This window comes from Bombina bombina, chromosome 7 (assembly GCF_027579735.1).
Source record: "Bombina bombina isolate aBomBom1 chromosome 7, aBomBom1.pri, whole genome shotgun sequence".
In the NCBI taxonomy this organism is placed as follows: domain Eukaryota; kingdom Metazoa; phylum Chordata; class Amphibia; order Anura; family Bombinatoridae; genus Bombina; species Bombina bombina.
Genome location: NC_069505.1, coordinates 112,535,679 through 112,556,564, shown reverse-complemented (window position 1 = coordinate 112,556,564; position 20,886 = coordinate 112,535,679). Strand labels below are relative to the sequence as shown.

The window sequence follows — 20,886 nt, the reverse complement described above, 5'->3', positions numbered from 1 at the left end:
TGAAATATATAGATTGTATTAGAAGTGGTTGATCATCCAGGTCGATGTATAGAATTAGGATTCCTAATTGGTCTGATTTTGTTTGGTTTAGTTATTTTATGAGGTTTGTTTCTTTTTTCTTTCTTTTTTTTTTTTTTTTTTTTTCCTCTCCCACTCCTCTTTCCCTGTGTATTCGCTTGAGATGGAATAAGGGAAGATGGCTGATATTAAACAAGAATGACAGGGAATGTTAGGATGTTGTCCTGGAATGTGGGGGGGGTATCATCCCCAGTAAAACGTAAACTAGTGATTAAAACCCTAGGTAAAAAACAGCCTGATGTGGTTTGTCTTCAAGAAACCCATTTAAATGAAACAGAAGCAGCTAAATTTAAGATCAAATGGGTGGGAGAAGTAATATCTACTAGAAGTTCAATAAAAAAATGTGGATTAGTCATACTATTACATAAAAAGCTAGATTATAAAATAATTAAGACTGAGATTGATAGTCAAGCAAGATATATTCTACTTCAAATAGTAATTAATGACATCAAGTTTGTAATCTGCAACATATATGCGCCAAATAGACTATCAGTGAAATTTTGGGAAAAAATTCAAAATAAGGTATTTCCTTACAAAAATCAAAACTTAGTAATTTGCGGAGACTTTAATATGACGTTAAATCCAGCTTTAGATCGGTTCTCGCAAAGAAATATAGTTAGTAATAGATACAGTGCAAAGTATTTTAAGAAATTCTGTAATAAATTAAAACTGATAGACATATGGCGGATCCAAAACCCTGATAGTCTTAGGTACACATGTGAATCTCGAGCACATAGAACATTTTCCAGGATTGACCTATTCCTGATCTCCGAGCCACTGTCCATTCGGCAAGTCAAGCCCGATATTGGAGAGGTCCTGATATCGGACCATGCAATAATATCTTTAACAGTTTTTCTTTCGAATAAATGTAACTCTCAGAATATGGTATTTTCTTTTCCCCGTTTTCTATGCTCTGAACCTAGATTCTGTGCATGGTTACTAGTAAAATGGCAAGAATACGCGGCGAATAATGCAGAATATAGAAATAAAATTGAAACTTTTTGGGAAGCGGCTAAAGCCGTGCTGAGAGGGGAGATCGTTGCTTATCTAAATGTTCGGTCAAAAAAGATTAAAGCCAGGGAAGTCATGCTGGCAACAAGTGTACAGGAGATGTATATTCGGGTACAACGGGATCCCTCACACCAAAATTGGGACAATTATGCTGTTACTAGAAAAGAACGCGATCTTTTCTTAAAACAAAAACTGCTAGTTGAGGAAATTAGATTAAATCGTCTCTATAGGGGATTCCATGGTAGGTCAGCTAAATTTCTAGCTAGTCTCACTAAATGTAGAAAGAAGAAAAATTTCATATCCGTCATTAAAGATAATGAGAATAGATATTTTGAAACTGAGAAAATTTGCGAAAGTCTGGCTTCGTACTACCAGAGGTTATATTCCACAGTAGAGATAGACATGGATAGGCAAGAGAGATTCTGGGCTAAAATAGTGACTCCACAAATTTCAGCTGAGGATTTGATGGCATTAAATGAACCTATAACTAAAGAAGAAATTGACAAAGCTATTGATAAACTGAAAGGCAATAAAGCAGCTGGCCCTGATGGATTTCCATCTGAATTCTATAAGTGTTTAAAGGAAGAGTTAGTACCAGTATTAGAATTGCTTTATAATAAATATTATACAGAAAGCATGCCGATTTCTGCTTATTTTACAATGGCTAATATCTCCCTTATATTAAAGAAAGATAAAGATGCAGAGGACCCGGCATCTTATAGACCAATATCGGTCTTAAATACCGATTATAAGATTCTAACAGCTATTTTAGCCAATAGATTTTCTCAGTGTTTACAGAAACTCATTCATCCGGACCAAACGGGGTTCATGACCAACAGAAATTCAACCAAGAATATACGTAAACTAACAACTTTCCTAGACTATGCTTGGAATCAGGAGCAGCCAAATAGAAGATATGATATGGCAGTCTTAACACTAGACGCAGTTAAAGCTTTTGACTCCATAGTATGGGAACATCTATTCACATCACTAGGAAAATTCGGCATTAAAGGGAATTTTATAAAATGCATTCATAAAATATATTCTAATCCTATATCTCACCTAGTGGTAAACGGTACTATCTCTTCCAAAATCTTCATGCAGCGGGGTACACGACAAGGATGTCCCCTATCTCCGCTACTGTTTAATGTGGCACTAGAACCATTTGCAATTCAAGTGAGAAAGTACCTTACTGGAATCCCCTTGGGTACTTCTTGCTTGAATATATTATTATATGCAGATGATATTTTACTTTTTTTAAAGAATCTACAGCATTCCATTCCAATTTTGATCCAACTTTTGGAAGAGTTTAGCTCGTTCTCAGGTTATAAGGTTAATACCGGGAAAAGTGAATTGATGATTGTCGGCAAATCTCCTTTAAGCTTATCTATTAATACTTTTAAAGAGGTAGAATCCATTAAATATTTAGGGCTTGTATTACACAAAAATCCTAAATATTGGTATACTGATAACTATATCTCGTTATTTCAAAAAATTAAAGTGGATTTACAATTGTGGATTTCTTTCCCACTGTTTTTAATGGCGCGGGTCAATCTAGTTAAAACCATTATTCTCCCCCGGCTGCTGTATCCTTTACAGAATTTGCCGATATACTTACGTAATATTGATTTAAGGAAATTGTGTGCCCACTTTTCAAAATTTATATGGGGGAATAAAAAACCTCGTATTTCCTTAGCAAGACTTTCACAAAAATCAGGCGCTGCTGGGTTATCATTTCCTGACATTAGATTGTATAATATTGCCTCATTATTGAAAATTGCAATTGATTGGCTGGCAAAGACAAATATCTATGCCACATATGTAGAAGAATCTTTCTTGATCCATCCTTTCGCATTGGCAGCTATAATCCATTGTCAACCTAAACAGCTTCCTTCTAATGTCTCCATAATGATTACATTTAAAAATATTGTTCTTGCATGGCATAAATTTTGTAAAATAATGGAGATAGATCCTTCCCTTTCAGATTTTCTTCCTATTCAGGGTAACCCTCTCTTTTTACCAGGAATTAGCCAGAAGGTTTTTAAGCTATGGGCAGAAAAAGGATTAAACCGGGTTTGCCAATTATTTGGCCCGGACGAGTTAGTACTTCAAGGGGAAACCTTGTTTGCCGCATTTAATTTGCCCAGATCCGATTTATTTGCATTTTTTCAAATCAGACACTTTATCTCTGCTCAAAAATGGAGGTTACCTCTGTCTATTGCATGGTCTGAGGTCAGGACTCTCTTACAAAGATTTACTGCTGGTATTACATCAATTTCTCTGATATATGACATAATGTTATCTAAACAATCTCAAGTCATAATGGGTAAGATCTGTAACTTTTGGTTACCGTTAATCCCAGATATAGATCAGGATAAAATTTGCCTGAGTTTTAATAACTTAGATAAGTGCTTAATACCTTCAAATTGGAAGGAATCACATATGAAATTCATAAATGATTTTTACCATTATCCAGCGAAAATTGCCAAATACTATCGGGGTGGATCCGCTGAGTGTCCAAGATGTCACTACCAAGATGCTGATCTGTTTCATATGTTTTGGGCTTGCCCCAAGATAAGACAATTATGGCAAAAAATCACATACTGGTTTAATAAAGTTCATAACTCATCTACCTCCCTCACATTCCGGGATATTGTCTTATTATTTAATACTTCTAACAGTCAAGGGTGTTGTTGGACATACCCCTTAAATATTATAATATTAATTGTAAGACTTTGTATATTAAAAAGCTGGAAAGCCAGAAGATCGCCCTCGCTCTCTACAATTACCCAAATGCTACAGGAACAAATCCTTTTTGAATCCTACCATCTTCAGTCTTTGTCTGAAAATAGAATTAAGAAATTCTTATATGCTTGGTACTCCATCATAAAGACATATCCTCTAACTATTCAAAAACAGATATTAGCACCCTTTCTTTCTTCACTTAGTTTCATTGAGATGGTCATATTAGAATTGTTTCCATATACCTGGATTAGAAATCCAACCGAAGTATAAATGTAGAGAGTAATAAGATCCACTCAAGAAAATACCATATTATAATTCATCTTTCCCCCCCCCCTTTCCTTTCCTTTTTTCTTTTTTTTTTTTTTTTTTTTTTTTTGTTTGTTTATTTTGTCTTTTTTCCTCTTTCTTTTGTAAGCTAGGGAAAAAAAACAAACAAAAAAAAAAAAAGCCGACAAATAACTGTTATATGTTTTTGTAGACTCAGGTGTCGAGTATCTTTTAATTTGTTCAAGATTGTAAAATTATGTAAATGACAATACGACAAGATTCTGCTTATATTGTACGGTATAGTTTTTTTTCTCTATTGTTGTATTATTAATTACTGTTTCTTGTTACATTGAATGATTCGGCAAATAATAAAGAAATTTATAAAAAAAAAAAAAGAAGAGATAAGGTTATAAAATGTTTATTTTCCATTGTTCTCTCCAAGTATTGGTCTTTGGTTTACGGACAGATATAAGATAAAAAAAAGCAGGTATATGTACAAAATGTGGTAAAGTAATACGATCTGCTCATACCTACAAGCTCAACCCATTTTTATTAGGTTGTGGCTTCAAAACACAAAATCAGCTAATTCATATAGACAAATAAGTCTTAAAAAGAAAATTCTGATAAATGTTATAATCTGCAGTTGGTAAAAAAAAAAAAGTAATTGGAAACACATTAAGGGAAAAATATTTTACAGTATACTGTCCCTTTAAAGGCCAAAGCCTTTTTTTCAGTCTGTTTTAGATCTGGAAACTATGGGAGTGATTGTTCCAGTTACTTTGCAGGAACAGGGGGATATGATTTTATTCAAATCTTTTCATTGTTCCAAAGAAGGAAGGTTCTTTCAGACCTGTTCTGGATCTGAAATCTTTGAACAAGTTTGTCAGAATTCCAACTTTCAAAATGGAAAGTATTCAGACTATTCTGCCTTTTGTTCAGTAAGATCAGTTTATGTCCTCAATAGATTTAAGCAATGCTTATCTTCATGTTCCAATCCACAGGGAACATAACCAGTTTCTGAGGTTTGCCTTGCTAGACAAGTATTTTCCGTTTGTTGCCCTACTGTTTGGTCTGGCTACAGCTCCAAGAATTTTCACAAAGGTTCTGGGTGCCCTATTGTCTGTTATCAGATCTCATGGTATTGCAGTGCTTCCTTATCTGGAGGATATCTTAGTTCAAGCTCCATTTTTTGTAGGCATCTACCCCCATGGTGTTGTTTTTTTCCTCTGCTCCTTTCACTGAAAAAAATGTTGGTTTATTCATCAAATTGGTATTGTTTAAAAAGATAGATAATGCCTTTACTACCCATTCTCCAGCTTTGCACAACCAACATTACACTTTATAACATTCAAACCTCTATATTGCTGCCTGTTTCTAAGCCACTACAGAGTCAGACAGCCTCTTATCACATGCTTTTTTATTTGCTTTTCACAACAGGAGACTGTGGTAACCTATGTGTGTGCCTTATAGATAACATTGAGTTCGAGTTGAGTAGAACACAGCACTAATTGGCCTAAATGCAAGTCAATAGATAATAAATAAATAGCCCAGAGATAAGGGGGCTGTCAGATGAGGCTCAGATACAAGGTAATCACAGTGGTAAAAAGTATATTAATATAACCATTTTGGCTGTGAAAAACTGGGGAATGTGTAACAAAAAGGGAGTATATATCTTTTTAAACAATACAAATTTTGGAGTAGACTATTCTTTTAAGGTCTGTAATACACGTGGAAGAATTCATTTTAATATAACAGAGAAAGGCTTTCAGTATCCTGTCTCTTTAATGATAATAGTGACTAAACATATAAAATCCAAGTAAAAAGAAAATAGTATTGTGCATTATTTGGCAGAAAAAGCTAAAGATAATCAGATCAAATATTATACTAACACTTTGGTTTTCTGTGAAACAAAAAGCAAGAGATTGCTGCAGCTATGGAGCCTGTGTTTTGAATCACCAGCCACTGATAATTCTGTTAACATTGCAGCGATGGAAACATTGCCATCAGCAGCTGATAAAACTGATCTATTCCTGGAAACAGTGGAGTCATTAGCCAAGACAGATGTTGCTAAAGCCCTTGAAGTACTGCTGTCAAAATATCTTCATCACTAGTAGCTTCCAGATCTAAATGTATTAGCTGAGACCCAGACAGGACCAGTAAACATAGTAGATTTGGATCATCAACAAATGCAAGATAACAAGACAATACAATAGCATTTACTCTGAATTTCAAATGAATAGTAGATTTTTTTCTAACAAATTTCAACGTTATGTATATTTCCACTCCCCCTGTACCATGTGATAGCAATCAGCCAATCACAAATGCATATACGTATAGTCTGTGAATTCTTGCACATGCTCAGTAGGAGCTGGTGATTTAAAAAGTGTAAATATAAAAGAATGTGCACATTTTTTTTTAATGGAAGTAAATTGGAAAGTTGTTTAAAATGACATGCTGTATGTGAATCATGAAAATTGAATTTAACCTGAGTGTCCCTTTAAGCTCAGCTGTGTATTAGTGAGAGGGATAATTTAACTGGAGTACAAAGGCAACCAGCCTATTGTGTAAAATTCTGTTCCATATATAACAGCCAGAGAGAGAACCGTCTTCAGCTCATATTGTTGCAGAATTTATTAGACATGGGGGTCAATTTATCAAGCTCCGTGAAGGCTCGCTGGAAACAGAAGTTATGAAGAAACGGTCTAAAGACTGCTGCTCTATAACTTGTCCGCTTGCTCTGAGGCGGCGGACAAAAATCAACCCGAACGAATACGATCGGGTTGATTGACACCCCCTGCTAGCAGGGGGCGATATTGCACCAGCAGTTCACAAGAACTGCTGGTGCAATGATAAATGCCGACAGCGTATGCTGTCGGCATTTATCGATGTGCGGCAGACATGATACGCTACATCATATCATGTCTGTCCGCACTATAATAAATATACCCCTAAAAGTGCAGTACACAAATATTTGGGTTTCCGCAGATATCCATGTGTTGCACTTTTACTTGAATATAAGTCTAGTCCCGAAATAAGATGAATGCCGTGGATATCTTCAGCATTCAAATTCCAATTTGTTTCTTTAATGATTCAGATAGAGCAGCAGTGATTTTAAGCAACATTCTAATTATCAATTTATCTTCGTTCTCTTGATATCTTTATTTGAAAAATCAGGAATGTAAGCTTAGGGGCCGGTCCATTTTTGGTTCAGAACCTGGGTAGCACTTGCTGATTGGTAGCTAAATGTTGTATGCCCAATCATGAAAGAAAAATTGTGTTTTTTTTTTGTTTTCTTTTTTCAGATAAATTCTGTGATATACTTTTTGCCAGGAGTAGAATCTGCTCCGTTATAAGAAACTAAATTTTTTAACCGATGCAATTTTTGTGGTAAATAAGGAGAGCCCAAACTTTTTTATACAGTGCGTTGGTCACTAAAAGGAAAATATATCAAGCTGTATTCACAGCTTTTGAGGCTTTGAGCTCGCTCGCATTAGCTATAATGCAATGTTACATTTTGGCACACAATGCTGCATCGCAAGTTGGCGATTGCCGGCAGAAAGGTAACCCTACTAGAGAACCTGATCACGTGCAGTCTTGATACATTTTCCTTTTAACAGTCGGATTAGCCAGGGGCCACAATACATTATACTAAAGATAATGATGATTAAAGTAATATAAGATTGTAATCATTCTTTTGTTAAAATTACATAGGAAATTAGTTATTAATTTCATTTAAGTAAAAAATTCACTATTAAAATTTACAGAATTTGGTACAAATACGCAACCTCCTTAATTAATTCATGTTAAAGGGACATGAACCCCACATTTTTTCTTTCATGATTCAGACAGAGCGTGTAATTTTAACCCCTTAAGGACCAAGGCCATTTTTCAATTTCTTTCCCTTAAAGACCAGGGCTATTTTTACATTTCTGCGGTGTTTGTGTTTAGCTGTAATTTTCCTCTTACTCATTTACTGTACCCACACATATTATATACCGTTTTTCTCGCCACTAAATGGACTTTCTAAAGATACCATTATTTTCATCATATCTTATAATTTATTATTAAAAAAATTATAAAATATGAGGAAAAAATGGAAAAAAACACACTTTTTTAACTTTGACCCCCAAAATCTGTTACACATCTACAACCACCAAAAAACAAGCATGCTAAATAGTTTCTAAATTTTGTCCTGAGTTTAGAAATACCCAATGTTTACCTGTTCTTTGCTTTTTTTTGCAAGTTATAGGGCAATAAATACAAGTAACACTTTGCTATTTCAAAACCACTTTTTTTCAAAATGAGCGCTAGTTACATTGGAACCCTGATCTGTCAGGAATACCTGAATATCCCTTAACATGTATATATTTTTTTTAGAAGACATTCCAAAGTATTGATCTAGGCCCATTTTGGTATATTTCATGCCACCATTTCACCGCCAAATGCGATCAAATAAAAAAAAATTGTTAAATTTTTCACAAATGTTTTCACAAACGAAATTATTTACAAACAACTTGTGCAATTATGGCATAAATGGTTGTAAATGCTTCTCTGGGATCCCCTTTGTTCAGAAATAGCAGACTTATATGGCTTTGGTGTTGCTTTTTGGTAATTAGAAGGCTGCTAAATGCCACTGCGCACCACACGTGTTTTATGCCCAGCAATGAAGGGGTTAATTAGGGAGCATGTAGGGAGCTTGTAGAGTTAATTTTAGCTTTAGTGTAGTGTAGTAGAGAACCCAAAGTATTGATCTAGGCCCATTTTGGTATATTTAATGCCACCATTTCACCGCCAAATGCGATCAAATTTTAAAAAAACGTAATTTTTTTCGCAATTTTAGGTTTCTCACTGAAATTATTTACAAACAGCTTGTGCAATTATGGCACAAATGGTTGTAAATGCTTCTCTGGGATCCCCTTTGTTCAGAAATAGCAGACATATATGGTTTTGGCGATGCTTTTTTGGTAATTAGAAGGCTGCTAAATGCCGTTGCACATCACACGTGTATTATGTCTAGCAGTGAAGGGGTTAATTAGGGATCTTGTAGGGAACTTGCAGGGTTAATGTTAGCTTTAGTGTAGAGATCAGCCTCCCACCTAACACATCAGACCCCCTGATCCCTCCCAAACAGCTCTCTTCCCTCCCCCACCACACAATTGTCCCCGTCATCTTAAGTACTGGCAGAAAATCTGCCAGTACTAAAATAAAAGGTATCTTTTTTTTTTTCTTTTCTTTTTTTATAGCATATTTACATATGCTGCTGTGTAGGATCCCCCTTAGCCCCAAACCTCCCTGATCCCCCCCAAACAGCTCTCTAAACCTCCCCCTCTACATTATTGGGAGCCATCTTGGGTACTGGCAGCTGTCTGCCAGTACCCAGTTTACAAAAAAAAGATATATTTTTCCCCCCCCACTTTTCTGTAGTGTAGCTCCCCCCCAAGACTAAACCCCCACCCCCTCCCAGATCACTTAGATTATATATTTTAAATTTTATATACCCCCCTCTCCCTCTAAATATAAACAAAATCTGTTCCATAGTGTAATGGTTCCCACCCGCTCCCTCCCCGTGCACGTGCCTGCCCGCCTCCCCCATGCACGTGCGCTTCCGTGCGCGCCCCCAGCGATCCTGCCCATGATCCCGCCCACCTCTGCATTACGTAATGCACTGATGGCTGCCCACCCGCCTCCCACGTCGGCTCCCACCCACCAACGATTGCGGGCCATCGATGTCCGGTGCAGAGAGGGCCACAGAGTGGCTCTCTCTGCATTGGATGGGGTAAAATGTTATTGCAGTGATGCCTCGATATCGAGGCATCACAGCAATAACCGGAAAGCGGCTGGAAGCGATCAGGATCGCTTCCAGTCGCTTTCAACCCCAACGTCGTACAGGGTACGTCGCTGGTCTTTAAAGACCAGGTTGTGTGCGACGTACCCTGTACAACGCATGTCGTTAAGGGGTTAAACAACATTCTAATTTACTTTTATCATCAAATTGTCTTTGTTTTCTTGGTATATTTTGTTGAAAAGCAGGGACATAAGCTCTGGAGCACTATATGGTAGCACTAGTATCCATATACAAGAGCACTAGATGGCAGCACTATTTCCTGCCATAAAGTGCTCCTGACACCTACCCAGGTATGTATCTCTTCATAGAATACCATGGCAATGAAACAATTTATAATAGAAGTAAATTGGAAACTTTTTTTTAAATTGTATGTTATGTTTGAATCCCAAAAGAACATTTTTGGGTTTCATATCCCTTTAAGTGGAATGCTGCTTTTTTGATAACATATTACTGATGTTTGTTGTGCAATCCTCGGAACCACTGAAAGGACAAGAACCCTTACAGGGCAGGATGTGGCCAGTGGGCTATAATTTGGTTGGTACTGCTCTAAATATTGCAGAATCACTTGCAAAAAATGGTATCAGTATGAAAAGGTATTTGTTTTCCCACTGTTAGATAAATTAATTTTCATGAACAAATATAATTAAAAAAAAACTTAAAATCAACAATACTTATTACCAGTTACTCTGCAAAAGAAAATTCAGATATTGGCTCCCGTATTAGTTAAAAAGTATCCCATATTCCATTAAAAGTAAATACGAAGACATCAGCAAGGTAAGAGCAACAGCATGAACTTACGCGTTTCGGCCGTTGTCTTTGAAGTTATACTGGATAAACATAATTTACTCTTCACAATACAAAATGAATGGAAAAGCATATAGGACAACACTAAATTAGTAGTCAATCACCATATAGCAGCCACAAAGCATGTGGGCCAAGGCTAAACTAGTAACTACCCTATAGGCTGTATTTATTATCCATGGGTGGACAGTGGCGTACACATTCGCCTCTGTCTGCCCAACCTCTCCTCTGGCGGGCAGTGGACACTGCCCGAATTTAACATTGCACACGACTGCTCGTGTGCAATCCCATGCCCCCTGTCTGTGCACAGCCAATCACGCGCAGGCAGAAGCTGTCAATCTCCCCGGTCTCATCCTAAGAGGTGGAGAACAGGATAGGGAAGCATGATGACTGCTGCTTGATAAATCCTGACTGCAGGTTCTCTGGTGCAAACCTGCAGTCAAAGGGAGGAGAAGGACTTGATAAATCAAGCCCTATACAGTCTATTGCAACACACAAGATATAATGCTTATGGCAGAGCTACAAACGAGCTACAAACACTATAGATGGGTTTAGATGAGGAGAACAAACTTGGTGTGATGAGAAAGACAATGATAAATCTAATGAAACGGATTAGAGGAAGCAGGTGCTACAGTGAGGAGAGATCACACAGCTGGGTGGTCCTTCTGGGAAGTTGTAAAGCAGAAATAGTCTGATCCTCTCTGACCTGTAAGGGTCCACAACCAGTGATTGGCCCATGTTATTAAGAGAAGAGGTCAACATATTTCAGAGGGAAACTGCATGTATACAATAAAAGCAGGAGTCAGGCACCCCTTGTTGTTTTTAAAACAATGCTAAAGTAATTATATTTTACTGAAGTGATGTAACATTGATTATATACAAGAGGACTATCATGTTACTCTATTAGATGGTGTGACACTCTTTAGAGTCTCTTCTCTTTCACACTATGAAAGGTCAACATTAAATTGTTCATGCCCATTGTTTCCCTTTAAATAGTAATATTTAAGAGAACATGAAAGTCAAAGTAAGACTTTAAAGGGACATTATACACTAGATTTTTCTTTGCATAAATGTTTTGTAGATGTTCCATTTATATAGCCTATACAGCTTTTTTTTTTTTTTAAATGTATAGTTTTGCTTATTTTTAAATAACATTGCGCTGATTTTCAGACTCCTAACCAAGCCCCAAAGTTTTAGGAGAATACCAACGTATATCTACTCCAGGAAGAGTCTTTTCATATGCAGAGGATGGGGGGGGGGGGGGCTACTTTATTTGCTATAGAACCACTTGCATTGGGTGTTCCAGTAACCTTTTAACAGAGCTAAACTGGGAGCTTCTAAGTAAGTTTGTAAACGGGTTTTATACTGGATTTTTAGATCAGTATCTGTGCATATTTGTATTTATAGTAGTGTCTATTACATGCAGTTAAATGGAAATTGGTGTATACTGTCCCTTTAATTATGTATATAGATGGTACAATTAAAACAAAAAAACAAAAACAAATTTACTTTGATTATCAAAAATACCTTTATTCTTATGGCATTCTTTTTTTATACTTGGTTCCTTTCCTTGAGAGCATACTGAGGTAGGCTCAGTAATGTCCATGTGTCTTCAGCATTGTGTGTATCTGAATTATACAAATAACCTATAGAGGGAGCTCTAGCTGCAGTAAGCATGCAGCTTTACCGTCACTCAACACTACTCACATACACTAAATGAATGTATCAATCAGCTGCACTCTCCGACTTGTATTCAAACTGTTTCACTGAAGCTACTGCACTCTACAGCTCCCTCTACAGGTTGCTTGTATAACATTGCTGCACTGTATGCATAAACATAGTGTTCAATACACACATAGTCGCTTTTGAGCCTACCTCACTATACCCTTGTGGAAATTAGAAAATGTCACCCAAATATACCAAAAGAATGAGGTCAATTTAATAAATTAAATAAACTTTTTTTCCAAATTGTACCCCCCTATCTGAATCATAAACATTTTTTTTTTACTTCCATGTCTTAAAAGGGAGAGTAAACAATTTGAGATTGTAATATAAAATGTTTAATTATGTGTATTAAAGGGACAGTACAGTCCAAATTAAACTTTAATGATTCAGATAGGGCATGTAATTTTAAACAACTTTCCAATTTACTTTTATCATCAAATTTGCTTTGCTCTCTTGATATTCTTAGTTGAAAGCTAAACCTAGGTAGGTTAATGTGCTAATTTCTAAGACTTTGCTCATGTATTCTACACAGTCATTGACTGCACACTCTAGTGACCTATTTATAACTGTCCCTAATTGGCCACATCAGATAAAGAAAACCTAAGTTACAACACTTATAACACTAAGGGGCCAATTTACCAAAGTGCGAGCAGACCTGATGCGATGTAGCATATAATGTCCGCCGCACATCGATAAATGCCGACAGCATACGTTGTCTGCATTTATCATTGCACCAGCAGTTCTTGTGAACTGCTGGTGCAATGCCGCCCCCCCTGCAGATTCGCAGCCAATCGGCCGCTAGCAGGGGACGTCAATCAGCCCGATCGTATAGGATTGGGTGGATTGATGTCCGCAGCCTCAGAGCAGGCAGACCAGTTATGGAGCAGAGGTCTTTAGACCGCTGCTTCATAACTGCTGTTTCCCGGCGAGCCTGAAGGCTCTCACAGAAACAGGGGCATCAAGCTCCATTCGGAGCTTGATAATTTGGCCCCTAAAACTTTACATTTATTTTGTAAATATTTAAACAACTAATGAAACTTTAAAAAATACATCTACTTGTTATTCTCAGACTAATCTTTTCTTTGAATGCATCATTCTATCTAGTATCTATTTAGTGTTTAATGTCCCTTTAAGGATGTAACATTATCCTCAGTGTTTTTAGGGAAATACAAATAACATTTCTATAAAGAGCGTGCATCACGGAAAGTTAGAAGTAAATGGGTTTTTGGGGCAGAGAATAAATGCAGCAAATGTTCTAGAGAGGACCCAGAGTTTTTGCACTTTGTTTGGGACTGCCCCAAAATGAGAGATCTATAGAGTAAAATTGTGTTTTGGTTGAGTAAAGTGTGTAAAAACCTCTGTTTCTCTGACCCCTCTGCATGTTTTACCAGTTATTTGTCTCACTAGACAATTGCTTCTGATGTTCTGGGTAGTTCAGTCAGCTCTTTCTCTTCAGCTGTTACTAAAGCAGATTCATTCCCACTTACTGATTGAACAAGCAGATGTTAAAATAGATGTAGCAAAAAGAAAGAAAGGTCTGTGACTAAGTGGGAAATATACCTATATTATCTGGGCTTGACAAACCCAGGTACCAGGGTGCCACTGGCTCCTAGAATGTTACCCCTGGCTCCTAACTTTTTGGGTTATTCTCCATATATCTTTATACAAATACCACTGTCTGGCTCCTTAACATTTTATACTGGCTCCTACATTTTAAACATATTTTTAGACCCTGATCCACAAAATTGACCCATTTTGTAGTTTTGAATATGGATATTGGATTAATGAAGGGTTTCTTGATCTGATGGGTCTTATTTTGTGGTTGAATATTCTGGCTGTGGGGACCCCGAGCCCGTCCCAACTTCATCTTATTTTGTAGTCTTCATTATGATTACAATTTATTATACAACTTAAACTATTATATTGAACACATGGGTATGGATAATGTTCTCAAACGTGAACATGTTTATAGGTGGGTATTGTATATTGGTGTTTATAATTTAGAAAATACTTGACTGACATGCAGATGTCGCCTCTGTATATGTTTGCTGCACTTTACTTTCTATGTAATTGGACTTTAGTATGTATGTACTAAATAAAAAAAATAAAAAATAAATAAAAAAAAGGACAGTAAAAATCTTGTGATTAAAAGACATTTCTGTATAGAGTAACATATCAGCCAGTCTTAATATTGCTAAAACAAATTAATATCCTTTTTACTGCAATTATTTTTCAATAGAAAAACTCCACCCACAGTTTGCCTTTATTTAGAGGAGCCAATCTTGGCTTTAGTCTGCAGATATCAAGGCTAGCTATAGTCATAATGTTAGTATAATGCATATTATTTTGCAGTTGTTATTTGATAAAGCTAATTAGGGAAAGATATGTAGCATGGCTAATCTTGAAAAGCCAGTAGGTGCATTTTAAGTTTTGAGAATAAGAACTCAATTTTCAGAGCTAAAAGGGAGCAAAATAAATGATGAAAATATATTGCAAAGTTGTTTCATCATGCATATTGAAACATTTATAAATAAAATACTGTCCCTTTAAAAGGCCATTACTAACAAGCTGTTAACCTCTCACATCTCAGAAATTATCCAGCAGATGTTGGAAAGTATGCTATATCGGCTTTCCCTTTCTTAGAACTATCCCAGTTTTTAAAGAGAAAACAGGGACTGTCCTAATTCTGCCCACAACATGCCCCAACTTAGCTCACACTTCACCCAACCCCACCCACAAACCACCCACGGAACATTCATGATTCCGCCCCGCTGACCATGTCTCCACCAACTTAAGATCTGCAACTACTCCCACAAGTCTCCCTCAGTCTGTCTAGGATAGGGCAAATTTGGTAGTTATGTTACTAAAAGCATTTTATTATTAAATGGGGATGCTGCCATTTTGGAACCTAAATTACATTGCAGGTGTCTGAAGCAGAGTTGCTGCACATGTGCAAACAGGTGAACACTGGAATGTTGTGAAAGACAGATTTAAACATGGTGCCACCCATGACTAAAGGGATGCAGGGAATAATACTATGCTTATAAATTATATTTAGTATTGAATATCCCTTTTCCCACAGGATTGCAAAAGGTCTGCATACAATATAAGTATTTTAAAATAATTTAAAACAGTAATTTTATTAGCACGATTTGCATTTCTTTTTTGCAGTACGTTTAATAAAACATTTTATGTGGATTTACATTTTGAGTAATGTCCCTATAACATTTGTAATTTGCTTCCAGCACAGATCTACTTACTGCAGATAAAACAAGGTTTGTGGAAGCTCCTCCCATTGCACTGGATCTCTTCCGCGTGATACACCGTCTTGCCACAAGCACCACACTTTGCGCCACCACCCAGGTTTGGCATGGTTCTTCCCAACTATGTAGCTGAAAGACCAACATCAGAGTCATTCTGTGATGCTAATGACTTACAGCTGGAGTTAATCTAACTAATAGTTATGTTATATAAACTTACTGTACAAATATATCAGTTTATAGAAAGTAAAACTCAGGAATATAGGGAACATAAGTTTGGTGCTGAATCCTTGTAAGTATATATGTGTGTGTGTGTGTGTTGGGGCTGTATATAAACGTTTCAAGATTAAAAAAAAAAATGAAGGCTTTTATCTTTATTTGGCAGCGTTTAAGTCAAAATAAAACAAACAATAGTGTTACAACCCGTGAGTAAATACACAGAAGAAAACACAAACGCCTAGATTTAGAGTTCTGCGGCCAAAGGGGTGCGTTAGCTACGCGTGCTTTTTTTCCCCCGCACCTTTTAAATACCGCTTGTATTTAGAGTTCACAGAAGGGCTGGCTTTTCAGTGCGTTAGGCTCCAAAAAGGGAGCGTAGAGCATAATTTAATGCCACTGCAACTCCAGATACCAGCGGTGCTTACGGAAGCGGCCAGCTTAAAAAACGTGCTCGTGCACGATTCCCTCATAGAAAACAATGGGGCCATTTGAGCTGAAAAAAAACCTAACACCTGCAAAAAAGCCGCGTTCAGCTCCTAACGCAGCCTCATTGTTTGCTATGGGGAAACACTTCCTACGTCTGCACCTAACACTCTAACATGTACCTCGAGTCTAAACACCCCTAACCTTACACTTATTAACCCCTATTCTGCCGCCCCCGCTATCGCTGACCCCTGCATATTATTTTTAACCCCTAATCTGCCGCTTCGTAAACCGCCGCTACTTACATTATCCCTATGTACCCCTAATCATCAGCAAATCAGAATATTCCTACCTTAATTCTGATTGGCTGATAGAATCCTATCAGCCAATCGGAATTCGAGGGACGCCATCTTGGATGACGTCATTTAAAGGAACCGTCATTCGGCGAGTAGGCGTCGGTTGAAGAGGATGTTCCGCGTCGGCTTGGAAGAAGATGGCTCCGCTCCGCTCCAGAAGAAAGAAGATTGAAGATGCGGCTTGATAGAAGACTTCATCCCGATGATGGACTTCCGACTTCAGCCCGATGATGGATTTCTTCAGCCGCCGCTTGGATCCAGACTTCAGCCCGAGGATGGACGTCACTCTTCAGCCCCCCGCTTGGGCTTGGATCAACACTTCCGAGGCTTGGATCAAGACTTCCGAGGACTGATCGGTGAACCTGGTATGGTGAAGATAAGGTAGGAAGATCTTCAGGGGCTTAGTGTTAGGTTTATTTAAGGGGGGTTTGGGTTAGATTAGGGGTATGTGGGTGGTGGGGTGTAATGGTGGGGGGGGGTATTGTATGTGTTTTTTTTACAGGCAAAAGAGCTGAATTCTTTGGGGCATGCCCCGCAAAGGGCCCTGTTCAGGGCTGGTAAGGTAAAAGAGCTTTGAACTTTTTTAATTTAGAATAGGGTAGGGCATTTTTTATTTTGGGGGGCTTTGTTATTTTATTAGGGGGCTTAGAGTAGGTATAATTAGTTTAAAATTGTTGTAATATTTTTCTAATGTTTGTAAATATTTTTTTATTTTTTGTAACTTAGTTCTTTTTTATTTTTTGTACTTTAGTTAGTTTATTTCATTGTATTTATTTGTAGATATTGTATTTAATTAATTTATTGATAGTGTAGTGTTAGGTTTAATTGTAGATAATTTTAGATATTGTATTTAATTAATTTATTGATAGTGTAGTGTTAGGTTTAATTGTAACTTAGGTTAGGATTTATTTTACAGGTAATTTTGTAATTATTTTAACTATTTTAGCTATTAAATAGTTCTTATCTATTTAATAGCTATTGTACCTGGTTAAAATAAATACAAATTTGCCTGTAAAATAAATATTAATCCTAAAATAGCTATAATATAATTAATTTATATTGTAGCTATATTAGAGTTTATTTTACAGGTAAGTATTTAGATTTAAATAGGAATAATTTATTTAATAAGAGTTAATTTATTTCGTTAGAATAAAATTATATTTAACTTAGGGGGGTGTTAGGGTTAAAATTAGCTTTAGGGGTTCAAAAATTTATTAGAGTAGCGGTGAGCTCCGATCGGCAGATTAGGGGTTAATACTTGAAGTTAGGTGTCGGCGATGTTAGGGAGGGCAGATTAGGGGTTAATACTATTTATTATAGGGTTATTGAGGCGGGAGTGAGGCGGATTAGGGGTTAATAACTTTATTATAATAGCGGTGCAGTCCGCTCGGCAGATTAGGGGTTAATAAGTGTAGGCAGGTGGAGGCGATGTTGTGGGGGGCAGATTAGGGGTTAATAAATATAATATAGGGGTCGGCGGTGTTAGGGGTACATAAGTATAACGTAGGTAGCGGTCGGCAGATTAGGGGTTAAAAAAATTTAATCGAGTGGCGGTGATGTGGGGGGACCTCGGTTTAGGGGTACATAGGTAGTTTATGGGTGTTAGTGTACTTTAGAGCACAGTAGTTAAGAGCTTTATAAACCGGCGTTAGCCCAGAATGCTCTTAACTACTGACTTTTTTCTGCGGCTGGAGTTTTGTCGTTAGATTTCTAACGCTCACTTCAGACACGACTCTAAATACCGGAGTTAGAAAGATCCCATTGAAAAGATAGGATACGCAAATGACGTAAGGGGATCTGCGGTATGGAAAAGTCGCGGCTGGAAAGTGAGCGTTAGACCCTTTCCTGACTGACTCCAAATCCCGGCGGTAGCCCAAAACCAGCGTTAGGAGCCTCTAACGCTGGTTTTCACGGCTACCGCCCAACTCTAAATCTAGGCCAAAGTCTCCTTTAGATATAACAAAAATAAAAATGAATTAAATTACACTTCTTGCACAATCATTTAAAATGGATACAATCACCAAACCAATATTGAAATTCCAAAATAGACCAAACGTTCTTTTATTAGGAAACTTCACAGGTGACTTGCAATCCTCATTAAAATAAAACAGACAACAAGGTTTCATAGCGTATCAATGTTGCAATTACAATTCTTCCTTTAAAGTGATGGTAAAGTAAACTTGACATGTTTTTAAATCATGTCCAGAATCTAAGCAATATTTTAGAGGGACTTTAATTGATCACTTCTTATAAAGATGTGCTGTAACTTACTTTTTAATCTCGCCATACCATTCTAACACATTGCGCTCCGGCCACCTACTTCAAAACTTATATTTTTTGTGAGCTAACGGTTTGAACTGTTTTCCAATCAGCGCTCTAGCTACAAAAAAAGTGCTGTATGGCTAGAGCGCTGATTGGACAACAGTTCAAACCGTTAGGTCACCAAAAATATGAGTTTTGAAGTGGGTGGGCAGCCGGAGCACAGGGTATTAGAATGGCACAGCTAAATTAAAAAGTAAGTTACTGAGCATGTTTATTAGAAGTGGTCAATTAAAGTCCATCTAAAATATCACTTAGATTTCGGACCTGATTTTAAAACAAGTTTACCATTAAGTTTACCATTACTTTAAAGTAAACTATATCATAACTGCAATACATAAAACGATAGCTATTATTATAATATTACATACTGCATTCTTTTTTTTTCTATACAATGACTTACATTTCTTTCATATAGATGGTGAGAGTCCATGAGCTTGTTATTGATGGGATACACATTCCTACCAGTAGGGGGCAAAGTTTCCCAAACCTCAAATGCCTATAAATACACCTCCCACCTCACTCATACCTCAGTTTTAAAACTTTGCCTCCTTAGGTGGTGGTGAAGCATGATGTGCTTGATTTCTTCAGTGAAAGGCGCTTCTAAGCATATTGAAGCCCAGTTCCTCTCTAAGTACAGTGTTTGTCTGAGGGATGTGAAGGGAGTATTGCCTAATGATGCCATGTTTTCACCTATGGGAAATTTATTCTAGGGCTCTCTGTAATCGGTCGCAGGGATTCATCTGCTGCCTCCCTTTACAGATCGACATTATACAGGCAGTCCTCGGGTTACAGACATCCGACTTAAGTACAACTCGTACTTACATACAGAGAAAATAGAGCTTTATCGACAATCCTTCTTTCCAGGATAATCCAAAATACTGAAAATCCAATTGTCACAAGGACAGAAAGTGATGTGAAATTTTCTGAACAGGGGCATAGATAGCAAAACAAACTTTATCCTATGCTATCCAAAACAAAACAAAAATGTTTGGCTAGAGTTTCACCTAAAAAAAGTGCCTGTTCCAACTTACATACAAATTCAACTTAAGAACAAACCTAAAGTCCCTATCTTGTACGTAACCCGGGGACTGCCTGTACTCCTCTACCATTACCTCTGCTGATATGTTTCAATACTGGTTTGGCTGTGGATGGGTGTCTTATGGTAAGTATAATCCATTTTTTTCTTTAAGACACTCTCAGCTATGGAAGGCACTTTATTTTTTTTAAAGTTATAAATGTGTATAAATATATGTATTTGTCATGAGACCGGTTGTTCTCCTTAAACGTCATAAATGCAGCATGAGTTTGTGAAACATTGCTTTTTAGTATTTGGGGGCTAGTTACATGGTTGGAGGGTCAATTTACGTAAGAGTTTCTTGATTCCTCAGACAAGGGGGCCGATTTATCATCGTTCTGTCTGACATAATCCTCTCAGCTGGTCAAATCCAACAGACATCGTTGAATGCAGACAGCATACGCTGTGCACATTTATCATTGCACAAGCAGTTCTTGTGAACTGCTTGTGCAATGCCGCCCCTCCAGATTCACGGCCAATGGGCCGCTAGCAAGGGGTGTCAATCAGCCCGATCGTATAGGATTGGGTGGATTGATGTCCGCAGCCTTAGAGCAGGCGAACCCGTTATGGAGCAGCGGTCTTAAGACATACAGATTTTCAGGTAATATTTTCTTGTCAGCATTTTCCATTTTCTCTGCATCACTTTCAAGTGATTTAGCATATGAGTATTATGCCCCTTAAAGGGACACTGAACCCAAATGTTTTCTTTCGTGATTCAGATAGAGCATGCAATTTTAAGCAACTTTCTAATTTACACCT

The 20,886-nt window shown here is 37.2% G+C and overlaps 1 protein-coding gene across 1 annotated transcript in view; it reads right to left on the bottom strand.

The window, feature by feature from the left end:
- Window positions 1–20,886, bottom strand: part of CSRP3 (cysteine and glycine rich protein 3) — a 99,153-nt gene that overhangs the window by 71,174 nt on the left and 7,093 nt on the right. The window contains exon 2 of the mRNA XM_053688891.1: window positions 15,733–15,864. Coding sequence (XP_053544866.1) covers window positions 15,733–15,844 — 112 coding nt within the window. The 5' untranslated portion in view covers window positions 15,845–15,864. The remainder of the gene's footprint in view (window positions 1–15,732; window positions 15,865–20,886) is intronic.